At 52.7% G+C, this 19,373-nt stretch overlaps 1 protein-coding gene across 1 annotated transcript in view; it reads left to right on the plus strand.

The window, feature by feature from the left end:
- Nucleotides 1-19,103, plus strand: part of LRSAM1 (leucine rich repeat and sterile alpha motif containing 1) — a gene marked incomplete in the record, with an annotated part of 55,449 nt that extends 36,346 nt beyond the window's left edge. Inside the window, 14 exon segments of the mRNA XM_034793323.1 lie at nucleotides 637-759; nucleotides 1,277-1,416; nucleotides 3,010-3,054; nucleotides 4,243-4,313; nucleotides 5,597-5,696; nucleotides 6,692-6,779; nucleotides 7,480-7,554; nucleotides 9,496-9,576; nucleotides 14,441-14,536; nucleotides 15,229-15,327; nucleotides 16,344-16,475; nucleotides 17,044-17,125; nucleotides 17,425-17,561; nucleotides 18,457-19,103. Of these exon segments, the coding sequence (XP_034649214.1) occupies nucleotides 637-759; nucleotides 1,277-1,416; nucleotides 3,010-3,054; nucleotides 4,243-4,313; nucleotides 5,597-5,696; nucleotides 6,692-6,779; nucleotides 7,480-7,554; nucleotides 9,496-9,576; nucleotides 14,441-14,536; nucleotides 15,229-15,327; nucleotides 16,344-16,475; nucleotides 17,044-17,125; nucleotides 17,425-17,561; nucleotides 18,457-18,582 (1,395 nt within the window).
- Nucleotides 19,104-19,373: the final 270 nt, after the last annotated feature.

Consider the following 19,373-nt stretch of genomic DNA (forward strand, 5'->3'; position numbering starts at 1 on the left):
ATATATTGTCACCAAATTTGAAATAATTGTGCGTGAGGATAAAGTCACAGAGCTCAGCAATAAGTTGTGCTGTGTCATCATCAGGGATACTGTTCCTGACAGCTTGTATTCCATCTGTATGTGGGATGTTTGTGTAGAGAGCCTCTACATCCATGGTGGCTAGGATGGTGTTTTCTGGGAGGTCACCAATGCATTGTAGTTTTCTCAGGAAATCTGTGGTGTCACAGAGATAGCTGGGAGTGCTGATGGCGTAGGGTCTGAGTAGGGAGTCCACATATCCAGACAGTCCTTCAGTGAGAGTGCCAATGCCCGAGATGATGGGGCGTCCAGGATTTCCAGGTTTGTGGATCTTGGGTAGTAGATAGAATAACCCCGGTGGGGGCTCTAAGGGTATGTTGATTTGTTCCTGTGTTAATGTAGGGAGTGTCCTGAGTAGATGGTGCAGTTTCTTAGTGTATTCCTCAGTGGATTTTTCTAGTTGAGCACTCCAGCTCCCTGGCTGGTTTAGCCTAGACGTACAGTTGGGATCTCATTGCCCTGATACTGTTTTCATCAGCCTGGGTCTTGGTTTGAATAGTGGCATAGTCTGCAGGCTGCCGATCCCTACCCTCACTCTGCTTCTCGCTCCTCTGCCAGGAAGAGAAGATGCTGGAGAAGCTGGATTTCGAGCGTCGCCTGGACATGGGGCAGAGGGAGCATGCTCAGCTTCTTCAGCAGAGCAGCAGTCAGAAGGAGGAGATTCTGCAGACTGTGAAGAAGGTACATCAGCTGGGGCCCAGGCTCTGGCACCCGGCCTGTGGCTGAGGAGTACATTTGATCAGGACTGTCCATCTGTCCTGCTCTGGACAGACTTGACCCTTGCCCACCTGCTCCCTTTCAGAACAGGCATTTCATGTATCGACATGTGGGCCCCACCCATGCAGAGGGGGCCCCCAGAGGCAGCACTGACAGGGCTCCTCTCAGCTCTCTGTCATTTTTATTCCCAGTTTCTCCTCTCCTTTTGATTCTCCAGAGGGTCTTTCAGGGACTGCGGGGACAGTCCTGCACTGGCCTAGAGGTGACCTAGCATGTCTATGCTCTCTCTAGTGTCTCTAGCTTTCATGTGATGCTGTCAGTGTCGGTGTAAGCTCTGGATAGGCTCCCTGTCCACCCTCTTGGAACCTTTCAGCTCCTTGTAATAAAACACCATCCTCAGCGATTCTCACGGGCTGTGGGCACAGCTCAGCAGAGTTGTCACTTCTCCCTTCGGCTAGTTTCCCTTTTCCCCTTGCCACAGGAGCAGGTGAGGCTGGAGAAAGGTTTGACAAAGCATCAGCGCAACCTGGAGGGAGAGCACCTGAAGCTGCTGGAGCAACTGAAGCAAACGGAGCAGGGCATTGCCAGCCGAATTCAGAAGCTTCTGGAGGAGAATCGGAGGTTGGCCTCCTCCCTGGACACCTTGCCATCAGCGCTGCCTTTCTGCACATTTAGTTCTCTGTGTCCCATTTTGCGCTGACCTGCTGCTTGTGACCTGTCCATTTCGCTGAGGTTTTTCCATAGTCACACTCCCCAAGCAGCACAGAAATGACTGAAAGGGGTGCGGGGAGGGATAGCTCAGTGGTTTGAGCATTGGCCTGCTAAACCCAGGGTTGAGAGTTCAGTCCCTGAGGGGGCCACTTAGGGAATCTGGGGAAAAATCAGTACTTGGCCCTGCTAGTGAAGGCAGGGGACTAGACTCGATGACCTTTCAGGGTCCCTTCCAGTTCTATGAGATAGGTATATCTCCATATAGTATTATAGCAGTGAGGGTGAATCCCTGTGGTGCTGTGGCCGGGCAGGGGTGAGGCTGGAGAACAACCCCAAGGGAAACCCTCCGTGCTGCAAATCCTTGTTTGGAGACACATTCTATCACAGCCTTCCTGGTACAGACTGTGGGCAAAACTAGCCAATGTGCCTAAGGCCTTGTCCATACATCCTAGGTGTCCTACTTTCTATGGATATAAGCCTCTAGTGTGGACACAGTTACATGGTGTCTCTATGCCTTGTCCCCAGAGCGCTGGCCTTGGGCTTAAGACACCTCACGGGGACCTGAGCTTTGGTTTCACTTCCCAGCCCTGCTAGTCTTTGCTTCTTCTCTGGCTTTAGTGAGGTTTTTGGAGGTCCGACTGAATGACCAAAATGGTCCTGCTGCCCCAAGTCTGAACTCTGAAATTTGTTAGGTGCAAATCAGCCACAGGTAGTTGTCTCTGGGACTGGCCACTGGAAGGCGGCGTGATCACATGTGTTTGGCAAACGGGGGACAAACCTAAACTTTCAGCCCAGAATTCCTGGTGCAAATAACTGAACAGAAAAGTTTGGGCCATGGTGGAAGCTGCTGCACCTTGGGTGTCCCAGCTCCCACTGCCTGTCCTGAATCTGCTCGGCACAGAGCTGCAGATGGATTGGTGCTGACCTGAGCCCAGATACTGAGGGGAGGGAAATGTTGCAGAGGTGCTGTATCCCAGGAACTGTGTGTCCTCTTGCTTTGCACGAGGGGGGAACACCAGCTAGTGTGTGTGGTGTATGGAGTTATATGATGAGGCTGCCAACGGTAAGGAAGGCTGCCAAGCTCCTCCATGCTCCAAGGGGTAAATCCTCTGGCCAGCGCCTAGCCCAAGCCCTTGGAAAATAGGTACAAGGAAGGAATCCTGCTCCACCCCCACTCCTCCCATCATGGGGTTGGCCTCCCAGTGGCTCCCCCATGAGGGCGAGGATGGGAAGATCTACCCAGAGGTAGTGTCGCCCAGCCCCTTGCCTTTTCCACTGATGCCTGTGCCCTGAGGGGGGAGGGGGAGCTCACATAGCTCCTGCCCCCATGTAGCAGGACTGCACCCTGGCTGCAGCTGACAGCTCCACCAGCACAGAGGCAGGGACAGTGGTCAAGCCAGTGGATTGGTGGTAGTGGCTTGTGGCTTGCTCAGGGAGGACTCCACTCCTTGGGGAGAGGGGTGCCCTGCTCTGCAATAAAAACCTTCTGCTTTATTTTTCTAGGCAGAAACAAAGTTCAGAAATTTTGAAATCCCTGGAGAACGAAAGGTAAGTGCCCTGCCTAGGATAGGCTCCTCTGGGCAAGGGCGAGCGGCTGGGATGGAGGGATGGACTCGTTCACCTCTAGGCCATGATTCTGAATCAAGCTCAAGTCAGCAGGGATAGAAAGTTGTTTGCATCTGGCAGCCATTGGGTGGCCTGTGTACAATGAGTTTGTTGGGTCTTGGCCTGGTTCCTGGTGAAGCAGGAGTCCACACCACAAGAACCAGATCCACGGTTGACAATAATTGGCCCGGGTGCTGGCAGGCTCAGCAGAGAGTTCAGGGACTAACCAGTCTGTGACCATTGCTGTGGATAACCAGAATACCCATGGTTGTTACAGCTAACAGTGTGGGAAGGGCGAGGAAACGGTGTCTCACGCTTCAGGATCAGGATGAGATGTAATGTGGGGGCAGATTATCCCTTGTCTGCCTGCTGCAAGATTCCTTGCACCTTCCTCTGAGTCATGTGCTTTGGGTGCTGTCAGAGACCTGATACCAAGCTAGATGGCTCCAGTCTGTAATTCCAATGAGAAAATTGACCTCTCCTCTCCTCTCCCCCACAAAGAGGAGGTCCCTGCAATCTCCTGAAGTGCTAAATGTGGGTCAGAGGACCCAGCTACATCTGCTGGCTGTTGTAGGGCAGAGGGTTTCCAGGAAGGTGCCGCGCTGTTGGGTTGAGCACTTTGGGGCCATCCATCACCACCATCCTTGTTGTTTATGCAGGGCCATTGATGTGGGTAGCAAGGCAGAGATACAGAGTCCTTGGCACTCTAGAGGCTGGGGGGGAGTGTATATGGGGGGACCCCAGAGAACAGGAAGCAAAAGGAGGGGCTCACTGTTTAGGGAGAGGAATAGAGATTTCATAGAAGTTATTTTGTTTCACTTATTTCTTACTCCCTTGGGTTTTCCCAAAGGCAGCCAGCCTGCTGGCAATGCCCTCTGGTTCGGCCCTGCTGGGAGCAACGTAGGCACCCTCCCCCGTGGCAGCGTCCTGTCTGTGGCTGGAGATTCCTGAGCCTCTGCAGGTCTCCTCCTGGCATCTCTCGCTCACACGGATGAGTGACCGGATGGAATCACTCAGCCATTCAAGCCCAGGGTGCAGCTTTGAGGAGGGTGGAGAGGGCATGGCTGGCTGGCAAGGATGAAATGTGGCTCTGGCAGAAGCAGTGGTTGAATGGACCTGCTTCTTTCTTAGAATAAGGATGGACCAGCTGATGGCAATAACGCAGGAGGAGACAGAGCAGCTACGCAGAAGGGAAGTGGCCTGTAAGTCCAAGGGAAGGGGGTTGTGGTGGTCATCTGGGGGATGCGGGGGGCTGAGATGGCCATATCCTCTGGGGGGTGGGAGGGCCGAGAGGGCCGTATCCTCTGAGGGGTGGAGGGGGGCTGAGAGGACTGTATTCTCTGGGGGGGGGGGGGGGGGGGGCTGTGAGGGCCGTATCCTCTAGGGGAATCGGGAGTAGGGGCTGTGAGGGCCATATTCTCTGGGGGAACGGGAAAGGGAGGGCCATATCCTCCTAGGAGTGGCTCCTGACTACACATGACTCTTACTGCTATAGCTTGCCTGAAATAGTGGTGTGAGCAGGTGTGTAGCTAGCACTGGGTCCCTGGATGCCAGCTCATCCATTACCCTCCTGCACTGCACCACTAATCCCAGGGGAGTCACATCCCTCTGGCCACTACCATGGCTGGAGCAGTGAGAGATCTGGCAAGGGATCAATCCCCAGCACACACATAGCACGTTGTACATTCAAACCAGCTACAACTGGCAACCAGCCAGGTGAATGAGGCAGGGCTCAGACCTGCATAAAAGTTACCACGGGTAAATACTGTACCCTGGGGGGGTGGGGTTTGGGGGTGCTGCCTGGATCCAGCTGTGCCGTATAGGAGCAGGAAGAAACTGATTTTGAAGTTTGGAAAGCAGCCCAGTGTGTGCGCTCGTTACACAGAGACACACGTCTCACCTATGCTGCCGGCATTTGCTGCTGGGATTAAAATGTGTGTGTGCAGGAGCAAGCGTGTGCCTTGCTGCGACAGAGACAGCTAAAGCTATCTCAGAGCCAGTCTCCTGCCTCAGCCCCTATTCGTGGGTATTTCAAACCTCAAAGCAGTGACTTAAACCTGCCTTGGTGGGATGGCAAAGTTTTCACCCATCTCTCTAGTTCTCTCTCCTTCAGCAGCTGGGTGGAGGCCCCAGGCTGCAGCGGGGAGATCAGACCTGCAGCCCAGTGAGACCACTAGTTTGTGACTCTGCTCCTGCAAGCAGCTGCTGGGGAGCTGAAACTGGGGTGGTGCCCTGCAGAGGCAGAGAGCGTTGTCTGTGTAGAGCAGACTCCACAGGGCACTCTCCTGGCTGGCCTCTCATCAAGCCCTGATTAGTGGTTGCCCATTGGGAGGGTGCAGCTTTACATGGAAATAGGAATGGAATAAAAATTGGAGGGGGGACCCCAATTTTAGCATGTTCTTGTAGCTGAGTGGGGAGCAGGAACGATGCTGGACACAGAGTTAACCTGCTTCTAGCACTAATCACTCCTCTTCGTGTCTCCCAGCTGCCATGCAACAAATGCTGGCGGAGAGCTACAAGAACAAGCTCATCCACATGACCTCCGAATCTCGAAGGCAAGACCTCGTCAACCAGGCCTGCTCCAGGTACCTAGAGAGAGCAGTATGACTGGTAGCAATCTTATAGAACCCCTTTCACTCCAAAGGGCCCCAGCACAATTCTGAGACATACACTCAGGGATCTCTGCAGCCATTTCTGGAGTGGAGCACAACAGCTATTTAACAGCACACAGCAGCACTAAAAATTGAAGAACAAAAGGGTCCACCAAGATAGAGCTCTTACATTTAAACACGAGGAATATGAGTGTTAATAATGCTCTGGATTAGTAAGAACTGAAAGAACGGTATAATGAAACCAGTCATTTCATTTTTGATTAGTCACTTTCACTGCCATGCAGTCGCACAATGCTCTTTGGGGGGCCTCTGCGTGGCCTGGAATCCATGGGGCACTTTGGGGAGAGGAAAAGCATGAGAATGTTGGTTCTTATCCCTTGAAAGCAGCCAGAGCAGTTCTCTCATTGATCGTCAATCAGTTGCACTTACAGCGCAGTTCTGCTCTGACAGTGACAGTACAAATAACCCACTGGGATGTCTTTTTACTTAAGAACTGAGACAATTTCCTCTGCGATCACTGAGGCAATGCACTTCATGGGACTATTTATACAAAGTCCCCTCTTGGAGCAGAGGCCACACTTTACATCCGGGGAATATGATCCCCACACTTTGATGTTTTATAAGCTGTCGGGCATGGACACTGAGTCACTCACAGCAGGTGCACCAGTAAGTTGTGCCTCTGCTTTTGTTTCATTTATCAGCCGGGGTTGGTTGGTGGGAAGGAGTTTACACACCTGCCAACTGCAGGTTAGATAAATAGTCTTTGTATAGACTTTGTATAAATAGTCCCATGAATGGCACAGTATGAGAGCTCTGGCTGTCCACCCATGCTCAGTAATAAACTCTCCTGTTTTAGGAAGTCCCCATTCTTGGATTTCTCTGAGTTCATTTCCATGGCCAGCTTGACCTCTTATTTGCATTGCAGTCTGAGACCCTGTAGAAATCCCCTGGTTATGTATCTCTTGCAGCCTGGCAGAGATGGATCAGAAGTTCCAACAAATCCTGGCTTGGCAACAGCTGGATCAGAACAAGGCCACTAGTCAGATCCTGGAAGAGGTAGGCTTGTGACCAGGGAAGCTAAGTGCATGCTGTAATGGGGGTGGGGAATAGAGCTGGCATGACAAGCACATTGGCTGCTCTAAAGCCTTGTTAAAAATAGTTAGTTAGGTGCAGAAATCTCTGGCAATCTGGATAATTGGTTGCAGTGGCTAAAGGGAAGCTATGTAATGACTTGTTCTCTATCCAAAGAGCCAGGAGGAAGCTTTGAGGCATCTGTGAGAGGAGGGCAGGTGATGAAGATCATGGGAAGCAAAGACAGTCAGGTGACTGAGGCAGGAGACATGGTTTTGGGGCTGGGTGACCTAGAGCGAGTCACAGGCCAATGTTTTCAAGGCAACCACTAACTCTGGGTGCCCAGGGAAGATGCTGTGGGCCTGACTTTCAGAGGTGCTAAGCCCCCTCAGCTCTCCCTGATTGCAGATTGCTGATAGCATTTGGAAAATCAGCCCCCAGCTGTTAACACCTGCTTTGAAAATGTTTGGCCTTAATTTCTCCGTGCCTCAGTTTACCAACTGTAAAATGGGGCAATTGTGTTTTCTTTCTTGGGATTGTGAGGAGGCACCCAAATTCTGCAGGGGTGAGCACCAGGGAAGTGTTTGTAAATCAGATCATTTCAGTGTACTGAGGGTTGCTGGTGTGTTTGCGTCCCCATGATTGGGCCTTGTTCCTGGGTTAAGCAGAATGTAATGTTTCATAGAGTGAAATGCAGAAAGCGGCCTTTGAAGCCCTTCAGGTGAAGAAGGATCTCTTGCACCGGCAGATCAGGAACCAGGTGAGTTGGCACTGGCAGAGCAGAAGCAACCAAAGATTCAGCTTGTTCATCTGAATGGTGAGACCATTGCAAGGAAAGTTGCAGTGCTGCATATGTAGAGCAGGGTCTGAGGAAAACCAAGGACCCTTCTGTCTCTGTAGGGCTGTGTAACACAAAATGTCAGGCAGCACTGATTTGATTTAACAACACTTCTCTCCACCATGGAGGAGTGACGGTGAGGTCTAATAGATCCATGGGAAATGGTGGAATCCCCATTACTTGAGTCATCTGAAACTCAACTAGCCAAAGCACGTGAGAATGGGTTATAGAGAGCAATCCTGCACTGGCTTCTAGGGATGAGCCAGAGGGAGCCAGGCCTCCGCCATGTGACAGGCTGCATAGTGAGCGGGGCTGCTGTCTCCATAAGAATCCATTGCATCTCCATCCAGACCATTAGACTTGCACATTGCGGCATGAGCTCATTATTATTTGTTTCTGTTGCCAACCTGCTGTTTGATCTCCATTTTGTTAAAGATGAAGCATGTTACTGGGGGTGGGTGGTGGAGACAGTTCTGGGGAGCACGGCACCAGGATGCCCCTCTGGTTAAGCGACAGAGAGGACCTGGCCAGTTTCTCAGCGAAGTGCTCCAGGCTTTCCCCTGTCTGACCCTAGGAAAGGAGCTCGGTGTAGAAGATGGGGAGGAGAAGTTGAACGGCTTTGCTTTGCTATAACAAGCTAAACAGGGCCAGTCTTTGCAGCTTGTGGGAAGCCCACAGGCCTCGCCAGTGATCAGATCACACAAATGTGCTTTTTGCTTGAACTTGTACCTTCCTTGCAAGGTTCCGTCACTGGAGTTCACCAGCAACAAGAAACCTTGTGGATGATCAGTCTACTTATCCCTGGTCTACAGTCCTAGGGCGTCTTTGGGTCATGTCTGGCCCTCAGGCCTCACTGCTGGGCTCCTCTCTGTTAAACGCTTCGCTCCTGGGCCTTCACTTCCCCTGCATTCCATTGGCATGCTGTGCACCTAATGCAGTGTTAGGATGCCCCTGGAGCAGTCAGCTGCATGCCAAGGGTGTTCTTCCTGGATGGTCGTGGGATGTATGGCAGTAGATAAAATAGGGTGGGATAGCTCAGTGGTTTGAGCATTGGCCTGCTAAACCCAGGGTTGTGAGTTCAATCCTTGAGGGGGCCACTTAGGCATCTGGGGCAAAATCAGTACTTGGTCCTGCTAGTGAAGGCAGGGGGCTGGACTTGATGACCTTTCAGGGTCCGTTCTAGCTCTATGAGATAGGTATATTTCCATTAAAAAAAAAAATGGTTCAAGTACAAGCCTGAGTGACAAGCGATCTGGGCTCTGTTCTTGGCTTTGCTACTTATTTGCTGTGGGATTGTGGACAAGTCACTTTGCCTCTCTGTGCCTCAGTTTCCCCATCAATAGTATCTGTTATTTGTATTGTAGTAGCACCTAGAAGCCAAATGTTGCGTGCCCAGTACAAACACCTAGCAAAGAGGTGGGCCCTGCCCCACGGAGCTTACAATCTAAGGAGCTGCATTAACACAGAGTTAATGTGTCCCTACTTTCCAGGTTGGCTGAGAGGCTTGAATGAGCCAACTGACTGCAAAGCACTTCAGGGCCATAGGATAGAAGGTGTTTAGAGACAGGCACATAAAGCGCGTTCTGTTGTGTGGGGATGGAACACAGCTAGTTAGCATCAGGCAAGAGACTAAGCATGAGTAGCTGGCAGCGCAGTCATGCAGGCAGTGCAGTGCAAGGCAGCTTGTGGGTTGTTTACTTGGCCCTGGAGAATTGACAGAACAAAGGGAGAGGACAGGCTTCCCAAAGCGCAGTCCAGCCCCCTGTCTCCCCAAGGGCAGCTGTGCAGTTAAGGCCAGCGCTAAAGCAGCTAAATAAAAGTCATTTCAAATGTCAGTAAAAAACTCTTTCATCTTCTGTTTAGATTAGGTTAATAGAAACAGAGTTATTGCAGCTGACACAGCTGGAGTTAAAGAGGCAAGAACTGGACACAGAGACACTGCAGGTATGTAGGGCTCCGGGGCTGCCCCCTCTTCTACCCTGTACCTTTGCTCTGGGGTCTCAGAAGCTCTGCTCACCTCCTGTGCTCTTTGCAGTTTCTAGGTGGTTTCATGCTTAGTCAGAAGGGGATGTTCCCCAAATTCCCCCTCTCCTGCTGCTTTCTGCAAACATTGCTGCTGCTCCTGGAGATCTTTCAGTTTGAAAACTTGGCAGAAGCAGGCTCATTGGGCAGGGCAGGAGCATCTCCTAGCACACATCTTCCAAGCATCTCATGTTTTCTTGCATTGTTTTTTTTTATTTTAATTTGTTTAAATATCTGCCAAAATGACCCACACCTCTCTTGTCCTCCTTTCTAAGCCATGTCTCCAAGGTCATCACAGCATCCCCTCTGCCAGCCAGCCTCCCATCCCAAGGGCAGTATTCATCCAGCTGTATTGAGCTCAAGTTGGGTTAAAGCAGCTTAGCTTTAGTTTTCTTTCATGTGCCTTTGCAGGAATTGTCTTGCTATGGGCAGGTCTTCACTACAGGGGGGAGTCGATTTAAGATACGCAAATTCAACTACGTGAATAGCGTAGCTGAATTTGACGTATCGCAGCCGACTTACCCCGCTGTAGGGACGGCGGCAAAATCGACCTCTGCGGCTTCCCGTCGATGGCGCTTACTCCCACCTCTGCTGGTGGAGTAAGAGCGTCGATTCGGGGATCGATTGTCGCGTCCCAACGAGATGCGATAAATCAATCCCCGAGAGGTCGATTTCTACCGGCCGATTCAGGCGGGTAGTATAGACCTAGCCTATGTGAATTACCCCACAGGGTAATTTGCCAGTTCAGGTCACTGATCCAGTAAGTCTGGTATCTGTAACCAATAGCTGATGTGTCAAAGGAATATAGTTTGCTTAGTACACCCTGCACTGATCAGTTGGCACCCTGAAGCATGAGATTCGATTGCCACTTACTCAGTGTGTGTGACTGTAAATACTATTAGTCATAAAACATCCCAATAACTGACCTCTGGTGGCAGGGAACCCTCCAGGCTCATTATACCTGGGGAAGCAAGCCAGTCAGAATTTCCTCTCTTCTGGGAGGCTGCCAGATAGCTCACTGTAGATTGTTAAGAGCTGGGCACATCCCTACGCACCTGATACACAGCCCAAGGATCATGGCACAGCTAGTTGCAAAGTAGCGGCTACAAGGGGAAAGAGTGAGAAGTCCTGTGGTCAAGCGAATGAGACGGGACTGGGGTATAGGCAAACTGTGGCAGTGCCAGGGATGTCGGTAAAGTGTCAGGAATGGTGTCTTTACCCTAATTGTCAGCTACTCTCAGCACCGACCGCTTAGAAACTACAACTGAGCCACATTCCCCCTGGTAACCCATTAGCCAGCGTGGTTATAAACAAGCCCATAGCACAATCAGCATGGATTCACCAAGGGCAAGTCATGCCTGACTAACCTAATTGCCTTCTATGAGGAGATAACTGGCTCTGTGGATGAGGGGAAAGCAGTGGATGTGTTATTCCTAGACTTTAGCAAAGCTTTTGATACGATCTCCCACAGTATTCTTGCCAGCAAGTTAAAGAAGTATGGGCTGGATGAATGGACTATAAGGTGGATAGAAAGCTGGCTAGATTATCGGGCTCAACGGGTAGCGATCAATGGCTCCATGTCTAGTTGGCAGCCGGTATCAAGCGGAGTGCCCCAAGGGTTGGTCCTGGTGCTGGTTTTGTTCAATATCTTCATTCATGATTTGGAGGATGCCGTGGACTGCACTCTCAGCAAGTTTGCAGATGACAGTAAACTGGGAGGAGTGGTAGATACGCTAGAGGGTAGGGATAGGATACAGAGGGACCTAGATAAATTAGAAGATTGGGCCAAAAGAAACTTGATGAGGTTCAACAAAGACAAGTGCAGAGTCCTGCACTTAGGACGGAAGAATCCCATGCACTGCTACAGATTAGGGACCGAATGGCTAAGCAGCAGTTCTGCAGAAAAGGACCTAGGGATTACAATGGACGAGAAGCTGGATATGAGTTGACAGTGTGCCCTTGTTGCCAAGAAGGCCAATGGCATTTTGTGCTGTATAAGTAGGGGCATTGCCAGCAGATCGAGGGACGTGACCATTCCCCTCTATTCGACATTGGTGAGGCCTCATCTGGAGTACTGTGTCCAGTTTTGGGCCCCACACTACAAGAAGGGCGTGGAAAAATTGGAAAGAGTCCAGCGAAGGGCAACAAAAATTATTAGGGGTCTGGAGCACATGACTTATGAGGAGAGGCTGAGGAAACTGGGATCGTTTAGTCTGCAGAAGAGAAGAATGAGGGGGGATTTGATAGCTGCTTTCAACTACCTGAATGGGAATTCCAAAGAGGATGGATCTAGACTGTTCTCAGTGGTACCAGAGGACAGAACAAGGAGTAATGGTCTCAAGTTTCAGTGCGGGAGGTTTAGGTTGGATATTAGGAAAAACTTTTCACTAGGAGGGTGGTGAAGCACTGGAATGGGTTACCTAGGGAGATGGTGGAATCTCCTTCCTTAGAGGTTTTTAATGTCAAAGCCCTGGCTGGGATGATTTAGTTGGGAATTGGTCCTGCTTTGAGCAGGGGGTTGGACTAGGTGACCTCCTGAGGTCCCTTCCAACCCTGATATTCTATGATTCTACAGTAGTTTCATGCATTGTCTTGAACCCTTAATGCAGGATCAATGCCCAAAATGGGGTGCAGCAGGAACTCACCTGAAGCCCAAGCGTTGCACTAGATAAGCATCAAGTGGAGCAGACTGCAGCTGCCACCCTCTTTGGTATCAAAGTGCTGCCTGAAGAGACGCTAGGTCCCATTATACAGTGACTGGCCTGAGCACCCTTCCAGCTGGTGCGAGCTGCAGTCTGTGCAGGCCACAACCAACCAGGGTAGCTGGAGAGCAGCATTGGAGACCTCTGTGGTTGCACTCCAGCCACATGTGCTCCAGGGGGCTAACCTCCTGAATCGGTACTGTGTTTGAATGTTCTCCCCGGCGGGGCCTCCGTGAAGTGGGTACATTGGGCATGCCTGGGGGCTGTGAGGAATCTAAGAGAAGGCCCGAATAACTGGCCGAGGAAAGCTGGCCATGCGGGGAGGGGAGCACCAGGCTGGATTTGTCATGTGAGAGCTAAGCTGCTGCTTCTGAGCCATGCATCAGTGGCTAAAGCTCCAGAGCTATTACTTACCCTGTCCGCTGAGCAAAGGGGAGAGGCTCAAACCGCTTGGAGTGGGACAGCATGGCGGGGACGGGAGTGGATTGCTCACAGAGGTATGTTTCCAGCAGAGCTTTCCAGGGGCTCTCTCCAGGGTAGTGGGACAGCATGGCGGGGACGGGAGCGGATTGCTCACAGAGGTATGTTTCCAGCAGAGCTTTCCAGTGGCTCTCTCCAGGGTAGTTGTCTTATGACCTTCAGGGAAGCTGATCAGTTCTGTGCTCCAAACCAGCCCTTTCTTGCTCACAGAATCCATGTGCCTGGATCTGTGTCTCTGTGGAAATGAAAGAAATCAACAGTTACAAACAAACATGAACACAACAGTTCTGTGTCGAGGGAAATGTCTTCTCCAAATGAGATCAGCACAAGACAGAGGGGTTGTGTGGCTGGTGTCCCATGCCTAGTAGCCTTCCTTTGGGACAGAGAGGAAGTCAGCGGGTATTTCACAGACCTCAGACACTCACCACGTTCATGGAAGCTGCTGCCCACATTTTGTCTGCAGACTCCTGCTGCACCACCCAGGGTTAGGGGGCTCTGTCATTAAATCCTCTGCTGAGACATAACCCCCTCAAGAGTTACGCAAGAGCAGCGACCAGAACCCGCCCCTGTTCCTGTCAGAGGAAATTCCTGCCAGCAATGTGTCTTAGCCCTGTCAAGGCCTTGCTTGATGAGAGCGTCTGTCTGCTCCCCAGGCCTCTTCTGGGGGCTTGGCTCCAAATAATGTTGCTGGCACCTTGGTCCCAGCCATCTAAAATTTCCAGATCCAGTGTTCTTTTGGTTTCACCAAACTAACACAGAGCTAAGTGGGATAAACCTCTGCAGCTGCACCCTTGTCGTGACCAACGAGAGGCGCTGTGATTTGTAATGTCCCAGGGGTATTCCAGCTGTTCTGCTGTCATCACTGTCCTTGATGACAATGGTTTACAATGAGGACTGCACCTCTACAGCATCCTCCCCTCCCCCACAGCCCCAAGCTCAGGGCAGCATACAATAGAATGAAGATCAAATCCCAGCCCCGTGACATACAGCTCCATCAAACCAAACAAGCCCCCTGCCATGGGGCCTGATTCTATCTGATATTCATGAGATCTCGAGGAGTCCAACCATCTCCAAGGCCATGGAGATGCTGTTGCCTAGGCCCGTCCCCATCCACCTGGGTACCTGGCAGGTTTGCAGAGCTCAGCCTCTGTGGCCTTGCTGCAGATAAGGAAGGGGAATACAGTTGTTCCTGTTGCTATAGATCGAGGCAGAGTCACCAGCTGGAGTGTGCGGGTGGATTATGGATGAAGGGCTGCCTCAGTGAGTCTGGTCACTCTGCACAACGTGTGGCAGGACTGGGGTAATGGACAAGTGCAGGGCGGTACGTTGAGAATGGGCGAACTGCCATTACTGGGTCTAATGCGCACGGGAGCAACCCCTGGCCCCCAGCAGAGATCTCCCCAAGAGTGGGATTGGGCGTCTGCTCAGCTTTGCTGAGGTTCAGTTGGACATGGCTCAAAAACTTTGGTTGAGTATTTGAGCAAAATAAATGCTCTGCCCACTGGAGGTTGTGGGGTGTGGCTGAGGGACAAAGCTCTGCAGCTGCACCCCTGCCATAGCCTCCATGTGGTCTGGAGACAGGGCTGCCTCTGCTTCTGCTGCAGGAGGTGATCACAGAGCAACGCCGAGCCCTGAGCTACATGCTGCAGCAGCTGCTCAAGGAGAAGAAGCAAAGGGAAGAGGAACTGCAACAAATCCTGGTATGTGGTGGGACTTGTTAATGACTCTGCGTAGACCAGGAGCAACAGGCAGTGCTATGTGGGGGGTGGCCAGGGGGAGAAAAGGGGACCAAGACGAGGGATGTGATATTCTGTGCTCATAGGGCCCATTAGTGTCAATGGGAGCCTTGCCAGTGACTTTGGAGAGCTTTGAATCAGGCTCTTAGTGTCTCTGGACCAGTGTGGGCACTGTGTTTGGCAGAGGTCATCATGCATACTCCCTCCCTGCCAGAGCAATGGTATATACCTCTGAGGAAGGCTTCTAACCAGTGATTACCATTGCAGTGGTTGTTTCTAGGGGAGGAGGGAAGTAGGACACCAAGACCCTATGCGATATCCATGGCCTGCCGACGTGCTTCATCTTCTCAAGCCATAGCCACTGGCAGCCCCTTAGCACAGTTTGGTCCCAGCGTGTGGGACAAGGGTGCCTGGAGGGTGGGGGCGGAAGGGAGATGGAGAATCCTGGGGGTGAGCAAGAGGAGGGATGTGGGGATCAAAGCAGAGCCAGCCCCAGGAGGCCGTTAAGGTTCCAGCCCTGGCGCTCCATGGCAATGTGAGCTACCATCGGGGGCTCTGAGCTTGCTCCACACTGACGGTGCTGTTGGCTTCCCCTTTGGCTCTGCAATTCAAACTCCCTAGAGCCCGGGTTCTAATTCACCTTCTTTTTCTTGTAGCTGGAGATGGAGGCAAAAAGTGAAACGAAGCAGGAGAACTACTGGCTGATCCAGTATCAGCGTCTGCTGAACCAGAAACCTCTCTCACTGAAACTCCAGGTCACTGCGGGGTAGTGCTGGGATTGTGGTAGTCCTGGGGGCCATGGTACTAGGCGCTGCCCCAAATCTAAGCCGGTAACAAGCACTTTCCATTGCCCTGCCCACGTGCTGGAGCTAGGGCTGGAGAGCGGTTCCATTAGCAGTGTCACTACAACGGCTGAAACGCTACCAGATCTGCTTTCCTCTGACCCCCTTGTGCGGTGCCTTGCTAGACCTCCCTGCCCTAGGCAGGGTTGGGCTGCTCAGCATCTCCACAGAAATCCCAGTGCGCCTGTCAGGAGGAGATGCTCTTCCCTTTGAGCCTGCAGTGAGCCAAAGCCAGCATGGCACTGGGGGCGCTGGGCTGCCAGAGGGATGGGCCTCAGCCTGAATTTTTAGCTCCTGGTGGTGATTACACTGTTAGCTGTTTTAAGAATAGGACTTTTGGTCTTAGCCAAACTTCAGCTCAGGTAGCTGCATTCAGCTTCCCCAAATTCCCCTGCAATTTCGGTTGAATGCAGGAGTCTTTTCACTTCCTGCCCATAACTTTTGCCCTGTGTTGTGCACTGTTACAGAGCTGCTGGAGTGGTGGCTCGGGTGGCTGATTTCAGCAATGGCTGAATTGATCCCGGTTGGCTTGCATATCGACTGGAGTTTGTAAAGCACTTTGGGAGGGCAGGTACCTGCCAGAATGGAACTGTCAAACCCTTGGTTTTACTCTTCCAGAAATGGAACATTTGGGACGTGGCAGGTAAACTAGAAAGGTGCAAATGCTGCTCAGATGCAGCAGTGCTTCCAGGGATCCAGCATCTCTTGGGGAGCAAACATACCTCTGAGGAAGGCTTCTAACCAGTGATTACCTAGAGCAGGGGGTTGGCCTAGAGAGCTGGTTTGGGAGCAGTGCTTGTTCCTCTTATGTGACTTTGGAACAGGGTCTCCCCCCGACCCGGGGCTGACCTCGCGCGCTTCCTGATCGGGGGCTGACCCTGCGCGCTTCCTGGCCGGGGGATGGCTGGGACTTGCCTTGTCTTTTGCAGGAGGAGGGCTTGGAGAGGCAGCTGATAAACCTGCTAATCGAACTGTCGGCTGAACAGTACGTACCAATCTTTGCCCATCATCGGCTGTCGCTGGAAATGCTCAGCACCATGACCCTCAGCGACCTGGCAAAGGTATGATGGCAAACGCCCCTGTAATGTCACTCCCTGCCTCTGCCCTGCACTCTAGGGGCTGATCCTGCCATGGCCCTGGGCCTGGGCAGCCTAGGGAAGCCCTGTTGGGTTTTGTGCTTACTGTTGTGTGTGCGGGGGGGAGAGAAGAGGAGGCTGGATGGAGTGCCTCATGCAGTCCCATGTGCCAGATCCAGTTGGGTGCTCTTCCAAGGGCCTGTCCCCTGACACAGGGGCCTTACCAAACGGCTGCTGCTGTGCAGAAGCTACCCCCTGCAGCATCTGCTGGGAAGGAATCTGTACAGCTGGCTTGGCACCTTCATCCTCCCTTGAGTGCTCTCCGGGCCTTTTGCTGGCCCATGCCAATAAATGCTGTTCTGCTCCAGGGCCTAGTGGAGACGCAGGAAGGCATCGCCTGCTTCCCAAGGCATTGCGGCATGAAGCCGACGAGCCTTGCCCAGGCTGTGTATCCTGCTTGGGGAAACATGGCCTCCCTCTCGCTCTGCCTCCCCAGGGGCTCTGTTCTCAGCCCTGGCCTCTCAGAGCTAACTGGCCTCTCCTTGTGTTGCAGATTGGAATCACAGAAACTGGCCTGCAGCGCGCGATCCTCAGGCGAGCCCAGGAGATCCTGGCTGTGGCTAAAACAATCCCAGGTACCACCAACTTATTCCTCTGCCTCAGTGTTCTATAAGCGTCCAGCAGCCTCCTAGTCCTCTGGGCTGAAGGTCTGCAGCTCTGTGCAGGCACTGGACAGCCCAAGTGGGGAGTGGGGAATGTGCAGGGCTGAATAGGAGCTGGAGAAGAGGCAGACTAGGGAGGAGCTGCAGAGCCTGTTGTTGCTGCAGCCTCCCACTGTTCAGATGGAAGGGATCCGTGATATACTGCTTGGCCTGGGGGCTGGTGTTAAGAGAAGGCTAGTGCTGGCACTCATGCTTTCTCCTGCTGACTGCAGAGCTGCTGAAGAGCACTGAGACCAAGGGCCCTGCTGCCCCAGAGCCGAGCGCCCCCCTTGAAGAAATCCTCCCTTCTGCACCCCAGCTGGAGCTGGACGAGAGGAAGTCTGAGTGTGTGGTCTGCATGGAACAGGAGGTGAGATCCTGGAGCTGGTGGAGGGACTGATGGCTAGAATGCTGCAGCTGTGCAGCAGTGTATAGCAGGGAGCTCCCGGAGCTGACCTACTGGGTGGGCTCAGCAGCCTAGCCCAGGGCAGGGCCCTCTCATCTCTCCCTTTGTGGAGGCTGGAAGGCACACGACACCACCTCCTGCCTCAATAGCTGGCTGCTGTAGGGAGCTGCTTCTGATCCTCGGCACTTGCCAAGAGCCCAGTGTGTCCTCTTCACGTCTGCGAGCCCAGCCCTGGGCTGCCAAACAGCTGGCTGAGAAGAGCAGCGAGTGGAGATGCTGACCCTGCTCACCTTGGTGTCCTTCCAAGGGGTGCTCACAAGCGGGATGGGGGAGTAGGATGAGTCACTTGGCAGGTGGGGGAGAGATTTGAGTTTTCACCTGGGTTTATCCCTGAAAATGGGGCAGGGCAAGATACAGGGTCAGGCGGGGGTTGCTGACAGCCCTGATCCCCGCAGACTAGCTCTGTCCAACCCCAGCTCTCCAGAGTGGCAGTGCCTGAGCTCTCTGCTTCGCGAGCCCTGCTTTGCTCAGTGTATTCAGGAACATAGGAGAGTGAAAGCTGGGCCCAACACTGGATCTGCTTCAATAGAAACATGCAGTGCTTAGAGAAAGGGACCAGAGATCAGGACACCTGGATTCTAGTCTCAGCTCTGCCATGGACTCACTGAGTGAGCTTGGGCAATTCACAGCCCCGCTCTGTACCTCAGTTTCCCCTCTATAAAAGAGGAGTGACACTGCTCTTCTACCTGGAGGGTGCTGCAAGGCCTAGCTGGTGATTGTGTGCACCAGGCTTTCTGCTGTGCGGTGGATGGGGCAGGAGCAGTATGAACCCCATCTCCACTCTGCCTCCTTCCTGCAGGCCCAGATGATCTTCCTGAACTGTGGTCATGTGTGCTGCTGCCAAACATGCTGCGAGACTCTGCGCATCTGCCCCCTCTGCCGCAAAGACATCGTGCAGCGCATCCGCATCTTCCACAGCAGCTAGCCAGGGAGCAGCTGCTGGGCTCTTGGGGCTGGAAGAGCCATCAGCTGGGAAGGCCTGCTGCCCAAGGTTCCTCGGAGATCTGCTCATCCCCATGCCACAGCGTATCAACCGCCCCTCCCAATGTCACGTGTACACTTTGCACTGCTCAGAGCCTGTGACTGTGAGGCTGCTTTGGGGAGGACTGGAATGTGCACTGTCCCCTCATGTCCTGGGGAGGGAGGGGTAACTCCGGGGCTGAATGTTCTCATATGCTCTTGTAGGCATGTTTAGCCACACCCCTCTTCCCCCCACCGTAACCCCTGCAATCGCCCCCTGTGCTATGCAGATGGAAGCAGACGCTGCTGAGTGACTCATGGTCTGTCTCAAGTCCCCATGAGTGTCGATGGATTTCTGCCTCCCTTGCCTTGCCTGTCTGTGTGCTCCCAAGATGCCTGGGGGGCTGCAAGCCCGTCCCCTCCCTGTCTAATGTATTTATTTGCCTTCAGCAACATGATCCACTACATTGTTTCCTCCAAGCCGGAGAAGACTGGTTCAGTCAGTAGCTTCCTTTTGTGCTCTGAGTACCTCCCTTTCTGCATGGACCCGGGCACTTGGGAAACCAGAGCTCCTCCAGGGGCTGCTGTTGCTGGGAAAGGACAAGCACTTGGCAGCAAGCATGGGATTCTCTAGGAGCCCTGTCAGGCCCTCACAACCCGACTGCTCGAAGCCCTCACACTCCTGCACCGGAGGGATCTGACCCTTAACCAGCTGACCATGCTGGGAGAACCATGATTAGCACCCCCAACACACAC

The sequence above is a fragment of the Trachemys scripta genome, chromosome 17 (genome assembly GCF_013100865.1).
Source record: "Trachemys scripta elegans isolate TJP31775 chromosome 17, CAS_Tse_1.0, whole genome shotgun sequence".
Taxonomy (NCBI): Eukaryota; Metazoa; Chordata; order Testudines; family Emydidae; genus Trachemys; species Trachemys scripta.